The sequence below is a fragment of the Lampris incognitus genome, chromosome 11, assembly GCF_029633865.1.
Source record: "Lampris incognitus isolate fLamInc1 chromosome 11, fLamInc1.hap2, whole genome shotgun sequence".
Classification (NCBI taxonomy): domain Eukaryota; kingdom Metazoa; phylum Chordata; class Actinopteri; order Lampriformes; family Lampridae; genus Lampris; species Lampris incognitus.
Window position 1 is genome coordinate 56126581 of NC_079221.1, and position 20901 is coordinate 56147481.

Consider the following 20901-nt stretch of genomic DNA (forward strand, 5'->3'; position numbering starts at 1 on the left):
GCATCAGCAGAGATCCCACCCACCCCAACCATGGACTGTTCTCCCCCCTGCACTCTGGGAGGCGCTACAGGAGCCTCAGAGCCCGCACTACCAGGCTCAAAAACAGCTTCTTTCCCCAAGCTGTTGCCCACCTGAACCTGGCTACCCACTGAATGTCTGTAGATATTTTTAAATATTTTGTACTCTTGCTCTCTTTTAACTTATTTTTAGCTTTTGGTCTTCATGTGTGTATATCTTATATTGTGTTTGCTGTGTTTGTCTGTGTCTGTCTTGCACTGTTTGGTGAAGCCACAGCCCTCATTTCATTTTTAACATGTGCCTGCACATTGTTTCTAATGACAATAAATTGAATTGAATTGAATTGAATGTTGATCTATAAAACAGGTAGTCAAAACCAAGTGATTTGTCAAACATACGTTGAATCTTTGCTAATGCCATCAATCCCATTAAGCTTCATTAGGGCTATGGAAACTCTTGTACTGTTGTGGTAACCATAACTAGTTAGTAATCTTTGTCTGTTCTTTGGTGACGATTAGTGAGCAGCAGTATGGTTTCATGCCATGAAAGAGCACCACAGATGTGATGTTTGCTTTGAGAATGTTGATGGAGAAGTATAGAGAAGGCCAGAAGGAGTTACATTGTGTCTTTGTGGATTTAGAGAAAGCATACGACAGGGTGCCGAGAGAGGAGGTGTGGTATTGTATGAGGAAGTCGGGAGTTGCAGAGAAGTATGTAGGAGTGGTGCAGGACATATATGAGGGAAGTGTGACAGTGGTGAGGTTTGTGGTTGGAATGACAGATGGGATCAAGGTGGAGGTGGGATTACATCAAGGATCGACTCTGAGCCCTTTCTTGTTTGCAATGGTGATGGACAGGTTGACAGACAAGATCAGGCAGGAGTCTCTATGGACGATGATGTTTGCGGATGACATTGTGATCTCTAGCAAGAGTAGGGTGCAGGTGGAGGAGAGCCTGGAGAGGTGGAGGTATGCACTGGAGAGAAGAGGAATGAAAGTCAGTAGGAGCAAGACGGAATACCTATGTGTGAATGAGAGGGAGGACAGTGGAATGGTCGGGATGCAAGGAGTAGAGGTGTGGAAGGTGTATGAGTTTAAATACTTGGGGTCAACAGGAGAGAGGTGAAGAAGAGAGTGCAGGCAGGGTGAAGTGGGTGGAGAAGACAGTGCAGGCAGGGTGGAGTGGGTGGAGAAGAGTGTCAGGAGTGATGTGTGACAGAAGGGTACCAGCAAGAGTTAAAGGGAAGGTTCACAAGATGGTGGTGAGACCAGCTATGTTGTATGGTTTGGAGACAGTGGCACTGATGAAAAGACAGGAGGAGGAGCTGGAGGTGGCAGAGATGAAGATGATAAGATCTTCATTGGGAGTGATGAAGAAGGACAGGATTAGGAAGGAGTATATTAGAGGGACAGCTCAGGTTGGACGGTTTGGGGACAAAGCAAGAGAGACAAGATGGAGATGGTGTGGACATGTGTGGAGGAGAGATGCTGGGTATATTGGGAGAAGGATGCTGAATATGGAGCTGCCAGGGAAGAGGAGAAGAGGAAGGCCAAAGAGGAGGTTCATGGATGTGGTGGGGGAGGACATGCAGGTGGCTGGTGTGACAGAGGAAGATGCAGAGGACAGGAAGAGATGGAAACGGATGATCTGCTGTGGCGACCCCTAATGGGAGCAGCCGAAAGTAGTAGTAGTAGTAGTAGTGGTAGTAGTAGTAGTAGTAGCATCTTTGTCTGTTCTTTAAAAGTATTCCTCCAACCCTTTTGTGTATGTCCAACCAGTCCTCAAGAGTAATGTAGTAGACTGAATTGAAGCAATCAAGTTCTCACCATGTACTATACTGAAGTCGGTGTTGTCCTACTCAGTCTTTCCCACAGCGACTACACGTACTAGTATACATTGCTGCACACAAGCTTCTGTATCGGCACCAATGAAATCCTCTGTGCTCGTGTTGCAGAACGTCATTTACCCCATCGCAAACATAGCTTAGCCGACAAATGAGGATGTGAGTTTTGAACAGTGTGTTTAGAGTAACATGCAAACTCCACACAGAGGACGACTCGGGATGACCCTCAAGGCTGGACTACCCCGGGGCTCGAGCCCAGGACCTTCTTGCTGGGAGGTGACACTATGCCACCATGCCGCCCATATTCTCCATATATTTTACAATTCCATTATAACTGTGTCATCCTCTTTCAGTTTTGTATTGTGTAAATTGTGTAAACACAACATCATAGCACGTTGTGTGTTGGGAGAGAGATCCTCCTCTGTTGTAATGTGTCCATCCTGTTTCCTGTTGTAATGTATTCATCCTGTTTCCTGTTGTAATGTGTTCATCCTGTTTCCTGTTGTAATGTGTTCATCCTGTTTCCTGTTGTAATGTGTTCATCCTGTTTCCTGTTGTAATGTGTTCAACCTGTTTCCTGTTGTAATGTATTCTTCCTGTTTCCTGTTGTAATGTGTTCATCCTGTTTCCTGTTGTAATGTGTTCATCCTGTTTCCTGTTGTAATGTATTCATCCTGTTTCCTGTTGTAATGTGTTCAACCTGTTTCCTGTTGTAATGTATTCTTCCTGTTTCCTGTTGTAATGTGTTCATCCTGTTTCCTGTTGTAATGTGTTCATCCTGTTTCCTGTTGTAATGTGTTCATCCTGTTTCCTGTTGTAATGTGTTCATCCTGTTTCCTGTTGTAATGTATTCATCCTGTTTCCTGTTGTAATGTGTTCATCCTGTTTCCTGTTGTAATGTATTTATCCTGTTTCCTGTTGTAATGTGTTCATCCTGTTTCCTGTTGTAATGTATTCTTCCTGTTTCCTGTTGTAATGTATTCTTCCTGTTTCCTGTTGTAATGTGTTCATCCTGTTTCCTGTTGTAATGTGTTCATCCTGTTTCCTGTTGTAATGTGATCATCCTGTTTCCTGTTGTAATGTGTTCATCCTGTTTCCTGTTGTAATGTATTCATCATGTTTCCTGTTGTAATGTGTTCATCACGTTTCTGTTGTAATGTGTTCATCCTGTTTCCTGTTGTAATGTATTCATCCTGTTTCCTGTTGTAATGTGTTCAACCTGTTTCCTGTTGTAATGTATTCTTCCTGTTTCCTGTTGTAATGTGTTCATCCTGTTTCCTGTTGTAATGTATTCATCCTGTTTCCTGTTGTAATGTGTTCATCACGTTTCTGTTGTAATGTGTTCATCCTGTTTCCTGTTGTAATGTATTCATCATGTTTCCTGTTGTAATGTATTCATCCTGTTTCCTGTTGTAATGTATTCATCCTGTTTCCTGTTGTAATGTATTCTTCCTGTTTCCTGTTGTAATGTGTTCATCCTGTTTCCTGTTGTAATGTATTCATCCTGTTTCCTGTTGTAATGTGTTCATCCTGTTTCCTGTTGTAATGTGTTCATCATGTTTCCTGTTGTAATGTGTTCATCCTGTTTCCTGTTGTAATGTGTTCATCCTGTTTCCTGTTGTAATGTATTCATCCTGTTTCCTGTTGTAATGTGTTCATCCTGTTTCCTGTTGTAATGTGTTCATCCTGTTTCCTGTTGTAATGTGTTCATCCTGTTTCCTGTTGTAATGTATTCATCCTGTTTCCTGTTGTAATGTGTTCATCCTGTTTCCTGTTGTAATGTGTTCATCCTGTTTCCTGTTGTAATGTGTTCATCCTGTTTCCTGTTGTAATGTATTCATCATGTTTCCTGTTGTAATGTGTTCATCCTGTTTCCTGTTGTAATGTATTCATCCTGTTTCCTGTTGTAATGTGTTCATCCTGTTTCCTGTTGTAATGTATTCATCCTGTTTCCTGTTGTAATGTATTCTTCCTGTTTCCTGTTGTAATGTGTTCATCCTGTTTCCTGTTGTAATGTGTTCATCATGTTTCCTGTTGTAATGTGTTCATCCTGTTTCCTGTTGTAATGTGTTCATCCTGTTTCCTGTTGTAATGTATTCTTCCTGTTTCCTGTTGTAATGTGTTCATCCTGTTTCCTGTTGTAATGTATTCATCCTGTTTCCTGTTGTAATGTGTTCATCCTGTTTCCTGTTGTAATGTGTTCATCATGTTTCCTGTTGTAATGTGTTCATCCTGTTTCCTGTTGTAATGTGTTCATCCTGTTTCCTGTTGTAATGTGTTCATCCTGTTTCCTGTTGTAATGTATTTATCCTGTTTCCTGTTGTAATGTGTTCATCCTGTTTCCTGTTGTAATGTGTTCATCCTGTTTCCTGTTGTAATGTGTTCATCCTGTTTCCTGTTGTAATGTATTCCTCCTGTTTCCTTTGTAATGTGTTCATCCTGTTTCCTGTTGTAATGTATTCATCCTGTTTCCTGTTGTAATGTGTTCATCCTGTTTCCTGTTGTAATGTGTTCATTCTGTTTCCTATTGTAATGTATTCATCCTGTTTCCTGTTGTAATGTGTTCATCCTGTTTCCTGTTGTAATGTATTCATCCTGTTTCCTGTTGTAATGTGTTCATCCTGTTCCTGTTGTAATGTGTTCATCCTGTTCCTGTTGTAATGTGTTCATCCTGTTTCCTGTTGTAATGTATTCATCCTGTTTCCTGTTGTAATGTGTTCATCCTGTTCCTGTTGTAATGTGTTCATCCTGTTTCCTGTTGTAATGTGTTCATCCTGTTTCCTGTTGTAACGTGTTCATCCTGTTTCCTGTTGTAATGTGTTCATCCTGTTTCCTGTTGTAACGTGTTCATCCTGTTTCCTGTTGTAATGTGTTCATCCTGTTTCCTGTTGTAATGTGTTCATCCTGTTTCCTGTTGTAATATGTTCATCGTGTTTCCTGTTGTAATGTATTCATCCTGTTCCTGTTGTAATGTGTTCATCCTGTTTCCTGTTGTAATGTGTTCATCCTGTTTCCTGTTGTAATGTATTCATCCTGTTTCCTGTTGTAATGTGTTCATCCTGTTTCCTGTTGTAATGTATTCATCCTGTTTCCTGTTGTAATGTGTTCATCCTGTTCCTGTTGTAATGTGTTCATCCTGTTCCTGTTGTAATGTGTTCATCCTGTTTCCTGTTGTAATGTATTCATCCTGTTCCTGTTGTAATGTGTTCATCCTGTTCCTGTTGTAATGTGTTCATCCTGTTTCCTGTTGTAATGTATTCATCCTGTTTCCTGTTGTAATGTGTTCATCCTGTTCCTGTTGTAATGTATTTATCCTGTTTCCTGTTGTAATGTGTTCATCCTGTTTCCTGCTGTAATGTATTCATCCTGTTTCCTGTTGTAATGTGTTCATCCTGTTTCCTGCTGTAATGTATTCATCCTGTTTCCTGTTGTAATGTGTTCATCCTGTTTCCTGTTATCATTTATTCATCCTTTTTCAGTGTTACAGCCTCCTCTTGCTCCACCGTGAGACTAATGTCTTCTCTGGTCTCTCCTCCCATGTGTGTGCATAGTGTGATGCGTGTCTGTGAATGTTCTCATTCATCCAGGTCATGGTTATCCAAAGGAGTTGAATCAAGTGCAACTGGACTTGGTATATATCCGTGAAGACGTTTCGCCTCTCATCCAAGAGGCTTCCTCAGTTCGGGCCTTTCTGACTAGACCAAGCTAGTCTGACTGGCTGGTTATGAGACTCAGAATTTATCCTCTAGGAGTCGTTGTCAGAGCTATAGATATGTGTGGCTCTTTGTGTCCCGATGTTTACCAACGCCCGTCACTAACAGAGCCATAGATATGCGTGGCTCTCCTGTGTTCCGGTGTCCAGCCGCGCCCGTCGTCATCGGAGCTATTGATATGCATTTGTTTAGCAGCGACGGTCGTTGGGGGTGTTAGTTTCGGCTTCATTGTTCAGTGGTCATGAGAGTGGTTGGAGCCGTTAGTGAGCGACTGTTGTTCTTGGAGGCTAGGCTTCTTGAGTCTCCTGGGTAGAGATGAAAGGACGGCATTGTAAGTGGGAGATAGGTGGTGTTGCAGACCTCCTCCTCTGTTGAGGGATGGTTTTTCCAGTTTCTCATAGATGGCTTCCTTCACCCCTCTTTCAAACCATCTATCTTCCCTGTCCAAAATGTGTACGTTGCTGTCCTGGAAGGAGTGTGTCTTCTCCTTTAGGTGTAGATAGACTGCTGAGTCTTGTCCTGAGGAGTGTGGCCTTCTGTGTTGGGCCATCCGTTTGTGTAGTGGTTGTTTGGTTTCTCCTATGTATAGGTCAGTGCAGTCCTCATTGCATTGTACAGCATACACCAGACTGCTTTTCCAGGTGTGTGGTACACGGTCTTTGGGATGAACCAGTCTTTGTCGGAGTGTGTTGCTGGGTTTGAAGTATACCGGGATGCGGTGTTTGTTGAAAATTCTCCTGAGTTTCTCGGACACCCCAGAAACATACGGGATGACTGTGCTATTCCTTCTGTTCCTTTTCTCCTCGTCGCTCACCTGGTTGGTCTTTCTGGAACGTGTAATGTTTTCACAAAGGTCCAACTGGGGGAGCCGCAGGTTTTTAAAGCTCCCCTCAGGTGTTTGTGTTCTTCTCGTTGGGCCTGAGTGCTGCTGGGCACATTGTCAGCTCTGTGTTGCAGAGTTCTGATGACGCTCAGTTTGTGTTCCAGAGGGTGGTGTGAGTCAAAAAGTAGATATTGGTCTGTGTGTGTAGGTTTCCTGTAAACCACAATGTGGAGGCTCCTGTCTTCCCCAATGTGGACGTCACAATCCAAGAAGGGCAAACTGTTGTTCTTTACGTCTTCCCTTGCGAACTTGATGTTCTTGTCCACTGAGTTGATGTGTTTGGTAAACGCTTGCACCTCTTGTGTTTGGATTTTGACCCATGTGTCGTCCACATATCTGAACCAGTGGCTCGGAGGTGTTCCTCTGAAGGAGTTCAGGGCCCTGTGTTCTACCTCTTCCATATATAAGTTGGCCACAATGGGAGATACTGGTGAGCCCATTGCGCAGCCGTGTTTCTGTCTGTAAAACTGGGCCCTGAAATTGGAAAATGTAGTGTTCAGGCAAAGGTCCTACCGTGGAGAGTGTCATCCCATAGCAAACGTTGCCTCACAGTTTCCAAAGCCTCCATGGTTGGGATGCAGGTGAATAACGAGGTCGAGTCATAGGATACCATGGTTTCATCCGGTTCCAGTTTTACGCCTTGGACCTTGTCCACGAAGTCAATGGAGTTTTGGATACGGTGAGGTGTTTCGCCCACTAAAGGGGTCAAGATGTTGGCTATATGCTTGGCAATGTTGTACGTGACCGAGTTTATACTGCTGACGATGGGCCTGAGGGGGGCTCCATCTTTATGGATCTTAGGGAGTCCATATATGCATGGAATGTTATCTTGTGGGTAGAGACAGTGGTATTGTATCCGATCAATGGTTCCTCCTTTCTGTAGTTTCTGTAGGTACTCTATTATTCTCCTCTTCTAACCACTAGTAGGATCACGTCTCAGAGGTTCACAGGTGTCGGTTTCTCTGAGTAATGAGGTGATCTTGGCATGGTAGTCTGTTGTGTTGAGGATAACCTTGCATCTCCCCTTATCTGCTGGAAGGATAGTGATGTTTTCATCCTTGCTCAGGGCTGTCACGGCTTTGCTTTCCTCCATGGTTAGGTTGGAAGGAGGGAGTTTCGCATTGGACAGAGCTGCTGATACCTTTAACCTAAGCTGTTCCGCCTCGGTTTCCGTTAGCTTGTTTTTCCTTATGGCTGATTCTGTGGATGTGATGAGGTCAACTATAGGTAGTTGTTTGGGTGTCATGGCGAAGTTCAGTCCTTTGGCTAAGACCTCCTTCTCTGACTGGGAAAGTACCTTGTCCGACAGATTCTTGATCCATCTGTTCTGTATTCTGTTTTGTGTGGGATGTTCTGTCTTTTGTCTCCAGGTAAGTATATCTGCTTGGCTAGTGTTGTTGGTTCGTCGCTGTAAGTTTTGAAACTTCCTTGTCTGCCTTTCTTTGGTTTTGTGGTGTTGAGATAGGCTCAACAGATAGTGATAGTGTGATGCGAGTCTCCTGTGTGCATGTCCTCCTGCCAGGTCTCCATGGTGATGGTGGTCATGTGGCTCGGGGTCCTGGGCTGTTCTGGCGGTGTCTGGACACTGCTTTGCATCCTCCTCATCATATTCTTCATCTATCTTATGATTCCATTGTAATTGTGTTATCCTCTTTCAGTGTTGTATTATGTAAGTTGTGTGAACACAACATCATTGCACGTTGTGCGTCTTGGAAGAAACATCCTCCTCTGTTGCTCTCCCTGAGCTTTCTGCCTATTTTTTTTCCCTGGGATTTTTCTTAGGGAGTTGTTCCTTATCCGATGCGAGGGTCTACGGACAGGGTGGCTGAGACACACTTGCATTTTGTGATATTGGGCTACACAAATAAAACTGACTTGACTTGTAAGAATTGAAACATGGCTCATCGTTTCCGTCAACGACCGGCTGTGTTTACCTGAAACCACATTTTTCTGTTATTTGCATGACAACACAGGACAGAAGTAGGGGGACAAGAAGGAAGGGGGGGACAACGTAGGAGGACTAGAGGGGAGAGTCAGAAAGCATGCTCGTGTTTTGAATGCAGAGACACGGTGACATTAGAGTTTGCTAAAGCTTGTTTATCAGCCAAGTCCCCCAGAATTTCCCTCAACGGATAAGGAAATCCATGAGTTGGCCTTGTCTGAAGCACACCAGTCCAGAAACCTCAGTGGACACACTTGGAGGCACTCTTTCTACACCACTGTGCGTTTTTCTATTAAATTAAAACGGAAATCAATGTGGACACCAAAACATCAACGCACTTTAGAGGTCTTTAGCAGCATCCAGCACATGACCAACGTCCATCCATCCATCATCCAAGCCGCCTATCCTACTCAGGGTCACCGGGATGCTGGATCCTATCCCAGCAGTCACTGGGCAGCAGACAGCTGGAGACATCCTGGACAGCCCCCACCCCACCCCACACCACACTACACCACACATACACACACACACACACACAAACACACTCATATTCATTCCTAGGGACAATTTCGTACGGCCGATTCACCTGACCTACTTGCGTTTGGACTGTGGGAGGAAACCAGAGCACCCGGAGGAAACCTACGCAGACACGAGGAGAACATGCAAACTCCACACAGAGGACGACCCGGGACGACCCCCAAGCTTGGACTACCCCGGGGCTCGAACCCAGGACCTTCTTGCTGTGAGGCGACCGCGCTAACCACTGCGCCACCGTACCGCCCAATGATTAACATGTGATTGGTTGATAACAGAGATTCCTGACCTGAAACTTGATCCTCTGGCAGAGAGGAGGAAACATCTCTCTGAAAACGATCTGCTCATTCCACACCGGGTCCGCCGTGGACTTCTGGGTGGATGTCCGGCCCTGAGAACGGAACAGAACAGAACAGAACAGAACAGAATAGAATAGAATAGAATAGAATAGAATAGAATAGAATGTCAGCATGAATACAAACACACACACACTACTCTGCACACTACTCTACACTCACATGGTCTGACGTGCACACTCTTACTGGGGAGTGCGTCCATGCTTCCTCACACTCACCCTAGACCATATCAGCTCATGAGGGACCATAACGCTGACCCCGATGAAGACATCAGGGCATCAGGTCTGTGCGACACACATGAAGCAGGGAAAGTTCTGGAAACACCTCCCCGTGAAAGAAAAAACAGGAAACCAAGGGGCAAAGAAGATAAATGACATCGCATCTCAACAAGAAGATGGACGGTAGAAAAATAAAGCAGACATATCCCAGAGTAAGCGGGGGGTCAGCACTATGTTCCCTCATGAAGGGACAGTTAGGTTAGGGCAGGGGTCCCCAATTACTTTTCATAGCGGGCCACTTTTAGGGCCACTTTTAAAACCACGGGCCACTCAAGCAGCATGTTGTTCGTTAGTTTGTTTTTGGTGTCGATACGTTGCAGGTATTATAATTTAAACAGAGATTTTTCATCTATTTTTCGATATATTACTAGTCTTACTTTTACTAAGAAATTATTTATTTATTTATTTTTGGTAGGGAAATTAAAAATTCTTCCTTCTGGCATTTCTCCAAAAATTCTCGCGGACCATAAATCAACCCGTCACGGGCCGGACGTGGCCCGCGGGCCACCTATTGGGGACCCCTGGGTTAGGGTGAGAGAACACAGACACGCTCCCGTCTGCATCACCGATTGTGACATGTCAGTACTTCGTGTAGCCACGTTACCTCACGGCTGACCTGAGCTACCGCTACCGAGTGTGGCCGAACTTCACTGAATAAACAGCGACGCAGCAAACGTCGGTCGTTACAGTGAAATACTTTAATGCAACGTGCGCAACACCTTCAGGACGGTCAAGGCTCGGCGTTTTCGGTTTTTATTTTTCCAAGCCATCCAGCATGCCCAATTTCGCCACAAGAGGCCACTGTTACATAACCTCACATGAACAGGAACCACTTTTGGATCCACGGAAACATAAAATCAAGGTAAAAACCAGTTTAAACCGATCTGCTCCTTTTAAAAAATCTGGGTATTTTTCGGTGAAAGTCGGCAAAAACTGAAAACGCTGAGCCTCGAGTATGGTGAAGCATTTACTTCTGAGATTTAAACTGCAAAGAATTCAGTTTTAAACATTTCTCCTGCCACACACCAACAGCAGATATTCAACTTTTTTTTCCAGCTTTTACCCCCTTTTCTCCCATTTGTACTTGGTCAATTACCCCACTCTTCTGAGCCGTCTCAGTCACTGCTCCACCCCCTCTGCCGATCCGGGGAGGGCTGCCACATGTCTCCTCCCATACACGGGGAGTCACCAGCCGCTTCCTTTCACCTGACAGTGAGGAGTTTCACCAGGGGGCCGTAGCACGTGGCAGGATCACACTATTCCCCCTCCCCCCTGAACAGGCGCCCCGAGCGACCAGAGGAGGCGCTAGTGCAGCAACCAGGACACATATCCACATCCGGCTTCCCACCCTCAGACACAGCCAATTGTGTCTGTAGGGACGCCCGACCAAGCCGGAGGTAACGTGGGGATCCGAACCGACGATCCCCATGCTGGTAGACAACAGACTAGACTGATACACTACCGGGACACCCCCAGACATTCAACTTTTAGATGGTTGATATCCGGCTATCTGCTGGACATTTATCAACATCAACCCATTATCTATGTCACAACTGACTGTATACATAGTTGCCATTATCAATTTATCATTTCTTCTTTCTTTCATCATTTTCATTTCTTCCTCAAAAATTAATATAAGAATCAAAACTGGGATTCAGTCAGAAGTGGATATGATACCGGGTGTCCGGGTAGCACAGTGGCCTACCATTCAAATCCCCGCGTTACCTCCGGCTTGGTCAGGCGACCCTAAAGACACAACTGGCCGTGTCTGCAGGTAGGAAGCCGGATGTGGGTATGTGTCCTGGTCGCTGCACTAGCGCCTCCTCTGGTCAGTCGGGGCGCCTGTTTAGCGAAGAAGGGGGGAACTGGGGGAAATAGTGTAACCCTCCCATGTGCTACGCCCTCCTGGTGAAACTCCTCACTGTCAGGTGAAAAGAAGTGGCTGGTGACTCCACATGTATGGGAGGAGGCATGTGGTAGTCTGCAGCCCTCCCCGGATCAGCAGAGGGGGTGGAGCAGAGACCGAGACGGCTCGGAAGAGTGGGGTAATTGGCCAAATACGACGGAGGAGAAAAAAGGGAGAAAATTCAACAACAAAAAAAAAAGAAGTGGATATGGTCAGTGGAATAAAAACTGGAATCAGAATCAAGAATCAATGAAATCCAAACGATACCAAACCTTGTTCTAATACTACCGCAGTCGAACCTGTAGCCGCTTTTACTGCAAATTCAACATAAAGGCAAGACGGTCTGTTGGAGCCATGTTGTCTCCTGTCAAGGTTTTGATGGTCTGACTAAAGTGAATGTAGTTAAAAGGCCAAAAACTCTCGTTTCAACAGGGATCTAGTTAATGACATTTCCAGTCCATTCCTGGTTATCATCTTCTGTATGTCCACTACCATTACGGATATGATGGGGGCTTTAGTACTTCTGAAGTTGTTTGACTGGTACTTATTGTATTGTGGTTGTAGCCACAATGACTGTAAACATGTGCTGCATGGATAATAACAGACAGATTTCAGTGTATAATTGACTTAATTGAAATCTCACCACTTGTTTGAAGAAGCTGATGACTACATATGGGTCTATGAGCGCTGTGCTGTCCCTTATGAAGGCCTTGGTGACGTTAGCCATTAAGCTGGAGTTGTTGCGGGGCAGACCCTCAGCCCGGTACACCTTCACATAGAAACGAGCCCACGGCCGCTCAGAGGGGAACCCTTTTGGTAACAGCAGGTTTCTGTAGGAAAAAGAAGAAGAGTGACACTGAAACTTACCAAATCTGATTAGAGTCACGTTAATTTGTAAAAGCTTTCTAACAGAGAAGTTCATCTCAAAATACAAAGCAGAAGAGATAGAACAAAAACGGAAGAAATGAAGAGCCAGCCAGCCAACCACCTAGGTCACTGGTTAGCTATCATCTTTCTACTATAGACACAGATTGAAAAATCATCAATCAATCAATCAATCAATCAATCAACCAATCAATCAATCAATTTAGCCATCAATCAGTCGATTAATCAATCAGTATTACTTGTCTATCTGCTCTTCTGCATCACTAGTCTTCTGCCCAGGATGAACCACGTCACCCTTCCCCGACACGCTGATGTCACATTTCACATAACCTTTGACCCCTGTGCTGAGGTCACTGGGGTCAGTAAGCACCACCCACTTATTAGTAAAGTGGTGACCTGAGGGAGAGATGAGGGAGACAGACAGAGAGAGAGAGAAAGAGGACAAAGAGAAGGGTGTGCTGAAAGAGGAGTGTCACTCTGAGAAATGTCTTCACATTTTAAATATTTCAGTCTCTAGTCAGTCAACCCTCCTGTGATAGGAGGGAACAGTGGGCGTGGCCAGTGGGTGTCAATCACCTGGCTGTTTGTAGACGGTCCATACATCCAACTTAAAGGAGCCAACACAGACACTCCTCAACATCTTAGAGTGAACCACCTGGAGAGAAAAAAAGAGAGAGACAGAGACAGAGAGACAGAGAGACAGAGACAAAAGATATAAACAAGGAGAAAGACACAGAAAGATAGACATGTCACCTTTAACCAAGTCTTTAATGGTCCAATTTGTCATTCACATTAAAAAGAACAGCAGAATTAACACAGATACTCCTGTACATACTGAACAACAATCCCCATACACAGCAAAAACAAAGATACAGACCTTCCCTTTTTCAGAAATTAAGAAGCACTTGGTTTTCTACAGTGCACAGAACATCCCCATGTCCCCAAACAGAGACAAATTCTTCCAAGTTTGAAATCGTTTTGAAATACGTGAACTCAATTTTCAGTCGAGCAGCCACTAGACCCCTGAACATGAGTGTAGGCACCCTGTGCCTTTCATTTTATTTCTTCTACTAAGCCAAATGCTCAATTTAGCCTGACCTATCAGAAAATTAACCAAGGTGACACGTCTGCACTGTACTGTCGTGTACCTCGGACCAAAGACAAACAAACTGTCTTCCAAAACCTCTTCTATACCTCTGAGCCACTGCTGCAGTACAGAGAAATGAGGGCTCAACCTGGGACAGCTTAGCCGTAAGTGCTGTAGAGTTTCTTCATCATTACAGAAAGAAAAGTGACTCCTGCTCTAGGATATATACGTGTCACATGTCTGTTTCGTAGCCAGGGCCCCGTGTACCACCCTCCACTGTAGATCCACAGTGTGTTTCTCTATGGGCGTTTGTACAGGGACCTCTAGCTGCCTTTGGGAGATGAATCTGGTGTCAACACACTCAACCACCTCAACTCCTGTACACCAGCTAGTGATGTTCTGTTGAGAACCTTTACAGTGACTGCATACAAGTCCTGTAGTTCTGATGTTTTAAAAGACAGAATGGCCCCGTTCACTTCCTCCTGCTCCTCCACTGCAGCACGGATAGACAAAGATGGATAAACAGGCCGTATAACTGGCTGATTCACTCCAAACTTTGCTCCGAGTGTCTCACTGAAGAAACCAGGAAGTGCACTGATCACTTCCTCCAACAGCCTCTCCATTAGACGAAGAGATTTAAGACCAGTCTCAGCTCAAAATGTCAGCTGTTTTCCACTGTTCTCCTGATCCGAGACACACTATCTTAGTAAGACCAGCTCTTGTGAGGGATCTCCATACCTTGACGGAACTGAGCATCCTGCAGTGTATCATAGGGTTATAGAACAGGGGTTCCTCCCCTACACTGCCATAGATCTGGGAGTAGTCTCTCTTGGTGTTTAAGATTGTTCCCCAAGCTCGGAGGACAGCCTAATAGAAAGAGGTCATAGTGAACTCCATGCCTGCTAGTTCCAGAAGGTACAAGAGCTTGTTATAATTCAGGTTCATAATCCTACAAAGCAACGCAGATGCTGTTTCGCTCCAAAGGTGTTGTTTATGATATAATAGTAACTGTACAGTCTGACAGCAAAAAGTTGGGAAACGGGCGTCTGGGTAGCGTAGCGGTCTATTCCGTTGCCTACCAACATGGGGATCTCCGGTTAGAATCCCCATGTTACCTCCGGCTTGGTCGAGTGTCCCTAAAGACACAATTGGCCGTGTTTGCAGGTGGGAAGCTGGATGTGGATAGGTGTCCTGGTCGCTGCACTAGCACCTCCTCTGGTTAGTCGGGGCGCCTGTTCAGGGAGGAGGGGGGACTGGGGGGAATAGCGTGATCCTCCCACGCGCTACGTCACCCTGGCGAATCTCCTGTCAGGTGAAAAGAAACCGCTGGCGACTCCATATGTATCGGAGGAGGCATGTGGCAGTTTGCAGCCCTCCCCGGATCAGCAGAGGGGGTGGAGCAGTGACTGGGAAGACTCAGAAGTGGGGTAATTGACCGGATACAACTGGGGAGAAAATGGGGGGAAATAATAATAAAAGAAAATTTTTAAAAAGCTGTGATACGACTGCGGAGGTCAATCAGGCCCTGGCCACCTCTTAATATAGGTAGGAACAATACAGCAGATTTGGTCCAATGAAAGCCTCCCCAGATAAAGTTTATCAATGTCTTCTGTACTTCTCCTATGAGCATGTCCGGAGGTTCTACAACTGCAAACCGGTGCCAGAACATCAGGCAATCAAGTCATTAACAATCAAGACTCCCCAACCGAGGCTGGGTCCAAGTCCATCTAGAAAAGCAAGTTCAAGTTCAAGTACTTCATTTGTCACATGCACAGAAATACAGAGTAAAACATGCAGTGAAATTAAAGGGGGTACTCAGTCTGTCACTGTGTGAAAAAATACATAGGCCTAGTATATAGAGATAAAAGACAAAAGATCAGTGCATTCTTAAGTCAAAATAAAACAAACAATACATAAAAAATAAAAACCTAGCTGGCACTGATCTTTTCAACTAAACCCTCCCAGGCACTGATCCTTTCAACTAAACCCTCCCAGTTTTTTGCTCAGAAAGTGATCACTGCCCAGAGAGACACCAAAGCATTTCATCCCTTCTGTGTTCCACTGCAGCCCAGCTGGTAATGTTGGCTTCTCTTTATTTTTCCCCTCCCCAAGTAATAAACCCTCAGATTTTGACCAACTGACTTTTGCGGAAGAAGCTCGTTCGTGTAAGGCCAATTTCTGCTTGAGAAGTTTAACATCATTTTGACTCATTATGAAAACTGTGGCATTGTCAGCAGATGCTGATAAACTAACTGAATTAGTGACAGTCTCTGAAAAGGTTAACCCTGACAGATCCTGCCTGAGCTGAATTAAAAGAGGCTTGATGGCCTGGGAATACAGCATTCCAGATAAAGGACAACCCTGTCTTATACCTCTCTGAACAGCGACAGGTCGGATGGGTCCATTGCCTACCTTTAACAGAACACTGGCTCCAGAATAAAACAACTAGATCCATCAAATAAAATTTTCCCCAAAACCAAAACCGTCAAGTGTTTTGAACAAATAACAACAATCAACTCTATCAGCCTTCTCTTGATCTATAGAAAGAAGGCCAACGTCAAGCTCCTGGAACTTTGATATATCAATAATGTCCCATATTAAAAACAGATTATCCTTGATAGTACAGTCAGGAACACAGTACGTCTGGCTATAATGTATAACAGTGTCCATACACTCTTGCGTCTATTTGAAAGACATTTCGCAGTTATTTTACATAACGATGAAACCAATCTCCAGTTTTTCAGTAAGCCAAGATCTCCATTATTTGGTAACAATGTTAGGACAGGCCTTCTACAACTCAAAGGTAAAGTCCCAGAACAGTTTAAATACTTCATGTAAGTCTTGTCCAATTAGAGTCCAGAACGTCTTGTAAAACACTGAAGGAAGTACATCAGCTCCAAAGGCTTTGCCACAGCTCAGCTGCTAAACCGCTGCAGACATCTCATCAAAGGAGATGGGGGACTCATGCGAGGCTACCTGTGTTTCACCCAGCTGAGGCAGTCTCTCCAGTATCTCCTCCACACAGTCAGAGTCACGGTTCTCTGTACTGAACAGGCCACTGTAGAAGTCTATGGCCAGCTTCCTCATCTCTGATGGATCAGTTGTTATTGCCCCATTTGGAAGCTTGAGATGCATCATCACATTATTTTTTCTAATTTTTCTTTCAAGCTTAAAGAAAAAAATAAGTTTGAGCATCTATATATTTGATGATAGCGATTTGAGTTCTGATTAAAGCAGCCTTCGCTTTCTCATGTAAAAACCTACCTAAAGCCTTCCTCCTACCCACCCAGGTCCTGCTATTGCCATCTTTTCCAATAATCACTTCATCTTGTAATATATTCATTTCTTTCTCTAATTCTTCAAAGCAGATTTTCTCTATAGCAAATGTGTGTTTTTTGTATTGCTGACATAAAATCCTTGTTTCCATCTTTCCTACCTCCCATCACTGAGCTAAGTTTTCAAAATCTGTTTTCCTCAGCCTCCATTGACTCCAGAAGTCATAGAAGAACTGATAGGAAGCTTTATCATGTGCTAACCGTATACTGAAGTGCCAGTAGGGACAGTTGTCGAAACTGAACTAGTAAGGAAAAATCTGACATTACTAAATGGTGATCTGAAAAGCCAACAGATGATATTGTGGACTTAACTAACCTGTTGTTATATGTTTGATTTCGATAAATCCTATCCAACCTGGCTGTCCTCACACTACACTTGGCAGCTTTCACCCATGTGTACTGCCTAACCGCTGGATTATGTTTCCTCCAAACATCTGTGAGGTCATTTTCCGTGACCACACTCGACAGAAATGAAGCTGACAGTGGATGAAGCTCTTCTGAGTTTCTGTCAATTGTAGGATGTGTAGTGCAATTCCAGTCTCCTCCCACTACTATTATTGAGCTACTGTTTAAGTTTGTCTTTCAGTTTGTTAAACAATCTCAAACGATCAGCGCCAGCAATATAAGCGTACACATTTATGAAAACAAAAGGCATTTCTCAGATTGTTGCCTGAACTACTTGGATTCTGCCCTGCTCCCCTTCACATGTCAAAACGTTTGTTAAGGGGAGGCGCTGTGAGAAGAGAACAGCTACACCTGCACTAAGGTTGGTACCATGGCTCAAAAAAACCTGGCCTGTCCAACTCATTCCTCGTTGTCTACAGAGCTATGTTGTGTCTCCTCTAAAAAGAGCACATCTGTGTTTTAGCTCTACTCAGCTCAGCTACCATACCTCACTTATCTCTACCCCGTCCTCCATTTATAGTATTTAAACTTCCTACCCACAAACTTTCCATACAAAAAGAAAGAAGAGGAAGGAAAATAAGACAGTGAGGCCTTTCCAGGAGGAAAACACCTTTTGTGCATCACCTATTTTTAATTTTGTGCATTTAAAGGAACCTTTCCTTGCTTTTCTTCCCTAAGTTTAGTCAGAATCTTCTTTAGACGAAACATCTTCTGTTTACTGAGCTCTTCATAGCCAACCGTTTTTCTAATCCTCATAATCGATTTAACAAACCTGCCCACATTAGAGAAGACATCTGCTACTTCCGCAGACTGTCTGCCACGAGTTCCATCAACGAAATCATTTATCGTCTTTAAAGAATATGACTGCTGATCATCCTGTGACACAACATCAGTGAACTGAGATAGGCTGTCATCCTCTAACATGTCCTCATCTTCATTTCCAGCGTCTTCACAGTGTGACTCACCTGTTGCAGAGACCTGACTCTCAGCCTCAGCTGGGTGACTGTCCCTCACTGGTTCTGTCTGTCCCCCATCTCTGCATACATCCACATCCTGTGCTTCAGTACCACTCAGATTACCGTCATTTAAAGTATTGCTGTCCTGCTCAGTTGGTACATTTCCCTCCATACCAGGCTGCGGATCACCGGTTACGGTATCTCCTGCCGCCTGCTGCACTGTTTGCGGGCTACAGCTCTCAGCAGCGCCTCCTGGCTGTGGCTCACCTGAACTACTGCCCGCTGTGGGCTCCCTGTGTGGGCAGGATGAACGTTTGTGGCCGACATCGCCGCACTCAAAACATTTCATACTACCAGGACTTGCATACAAAGTGTAGAAACCTATTCGTAACTGACTTTAAACGACACTTGTAGATGTTCTGAGGGATCATTTATATACATGAAGGCCTGTCTCCGCAGGGAGGTAACATGCTGCAGTCTGGCGTCGCCACAACCCAGACGAACTGCCCTGAACCCACAGCAAACGTTCCAAAAAGACTCAGTGCTCTTTCAAGGAGCTCGTTCTGGATAAACGGAGGTACGCCCGACACGGTAATAAGGTGTTGACGGCACAAACAATGGAGAGACGGCTACAAACAGATCGTCCAGCACCAGGCCTCTCTCGACCAGCAGGGGGACTAAATGCTCCTCTCGGACAAAAGCCACCACGGCTTTATTCATCCGAGAGCCATATGTGATGTTCTCATAGCCGACCTGTTCTCCTGCAGCCAGGAGAACCTGTTCCACAGTGTACAGAGAGTCAGCCATGACTCTAGACTCTAACCCCATGTCTGATAGACAGGGGAGCCAAACCCTCCCCGGGGAGAGACGCCATATTGCACACCACCAAACTCCAAACCAGCTCCTCCAGTCACGTTCCAACAACCAGCGACGAAGTAGAAGTAAACTCTTCTTACCTTAACATGTAGAGGAGGAAGGTGAAAAGCAGTAGAAAAACAGTGAATTAATTATCCCGCAAAAAACTCAAGCTCATTCAACACCCTCACTCACGCTCATACGCCCAACCTCCCAGCATGCAGTGCAGACAGAGAGAGAGAGAGAGAGAGCATCTCACATTTATTTTTCATACTTTATACTGTGTACTTAACTGCTGGCACATTAAGACACATTCAGAAGAGTAAAGATTTGAGTTGATGTAAAATCCAACAGGATTCCCCTCCTGAGGTGAACCCAGGACTCAGAGCCCTAACAGTTACCGGCCAGTCAGTCCCCACCTCGCTCCACTATTCTCACTCACCGACAGTTTGATGACTCTGTCAAAGAAGGTCTCCTGATGAGCAAAGAAGTCGAACACAAAGTACTGCGGAGACAAGGACAGTTAACCCATCACACACAACAGGAAAACTGCACAATAACACTCTGACCCCCTACACAAACACATCAACAGGCTGAAACAACAAACATGGTGTAGTGTGACCTAGGAGGGTGTCTCTAATCATATAATTAGGTGCTAGAAGAGCGCCCTCTGTAGAGTTCAGATGTCCAGCAGGCACAGCTCCTCTTCTCCAGTACTCAGACTTAGGAGACAAACCAGCTGAGGAGTTAGCGCTCCCTAGTGGTGTGAAAGGGCTTTTTCAAAGGTTTTGAATCGCCGTAACCACGAGAGGTTGTTGATCATACTGTCATCACCGTGCACACACAGTATAAGGCTGACTGACAGGTCCAGTAGTATGAGAGATGAGCAGCGGACATAATATACACACACACACGGACAGAAAGACCAGAGTTTTTCCTGACAGGACACTTTTGTGCGGCGCCAAAGTCGGTTGAATGGTAAATATGTAAATATGTAAACAAAAAGGCTTCATATGCAGCGCTCAAGCTACCGCCTGGTGGGGATAATGGGTGATGCAGAAACTAATCATGCTATTGATAATGTACTACTTACAGCTGTGGTTCTATCTGGACTGTATATTTCTACCGAGCCAAACAGAATAAGGACTTTTGCCTGAATGTGTGTCTCCGTCTGTCTTCCTACCTCGTTGTAGAAGGGAGCATTGGTTCCCTCTTTAACCGAGGTCTGTTTCTTTTCCTCTCCGATCTCGATGACCACGCTGGGGTCGATGTTCTCCCCCACCAGCTGCCTGGCTTCTGTAATGTTGATGGCGACCTGACAGGGGTAAAGGGAGACTTCAGATGGGACAGGATTTGTTTTGCATCAAACGTGTGAGCAAAAGCTAACACTGTTAACAGTCAGGAAGACCCTCCTACACAGCTGCCATTTGCCTTTGCTCCATGGAGGAAGTTTAGCAACACAACGTTAAGTTGTGCTTTGGCTGGTTTAACACGCAGAAACTGTGTGAGACGTTATAACAATTATAATAGGAAATATGTACAGATTGTGTCGTAAAGCCTGGACTCTACATCTGAGCTGTATAACCTTATGACTTTCGGTCATGTATGACCTTAAATGTGATCGGTTAAAGATATAGCGAACGCATGGCCCGCGGTGGTGTAGCGGTCTAAGCGTCGGCTTTGTGTCGATGCAGTTGCCCACCGGGGACCGGGGTTCGCGTCCCGGTCTCGTCAGATCCGACTATGGCCGGACTCGATGAAGCAGCAATAACTGGCAACGCTGTCTTCGGGAGGGGGGCGGAGTCGGCTTGTGTTCGTCACATGAATGCGTCTCTGGGTGTGTCAGAAAAGCGGTGGTTCGGCTTGGAGTCGCCTTGTCACGAAAGTGGCGAGGCGACTCCTTCG

At 45.0% G+C, this 20901-nt stretch overlaps 1 protein-coding gene across 1 annotated transcript in view; it reads right to left on the bottom strand.

The window, feature by feature from the left end:
• fer1l6 (fer-1 like family member 6) overlaps nt 1-20901 on the bottom strand; it is a 91967-nt gene that overhangs the window by 64358 nt on the left and 6708 nt on the right. The window contains exons 4-9 of the mRNA XM_056288965.1: nt 20180-20311; nt 19439-19501; nt 12935-13013; nt 12598-12754; nt 12117-12303; nt 9223-9324 (exon numbers count right to left, since the gene is read on the bottom strand). Coding sequence (XP_056144940.1) covers nt 9223-9324; nt 12117-12303; nt 12598-12754; nt 12935-13013; nt 19439-19501; nt 20180-20311 — 720 coding nt within the window. The remainder of the gene's footprint in view (nt 1-9222; nt 9325-12116; nt 12304-12597; nt 12755-12934; nt 13014-19438; nt 19502-20179; nt 20312-20901) is intronic.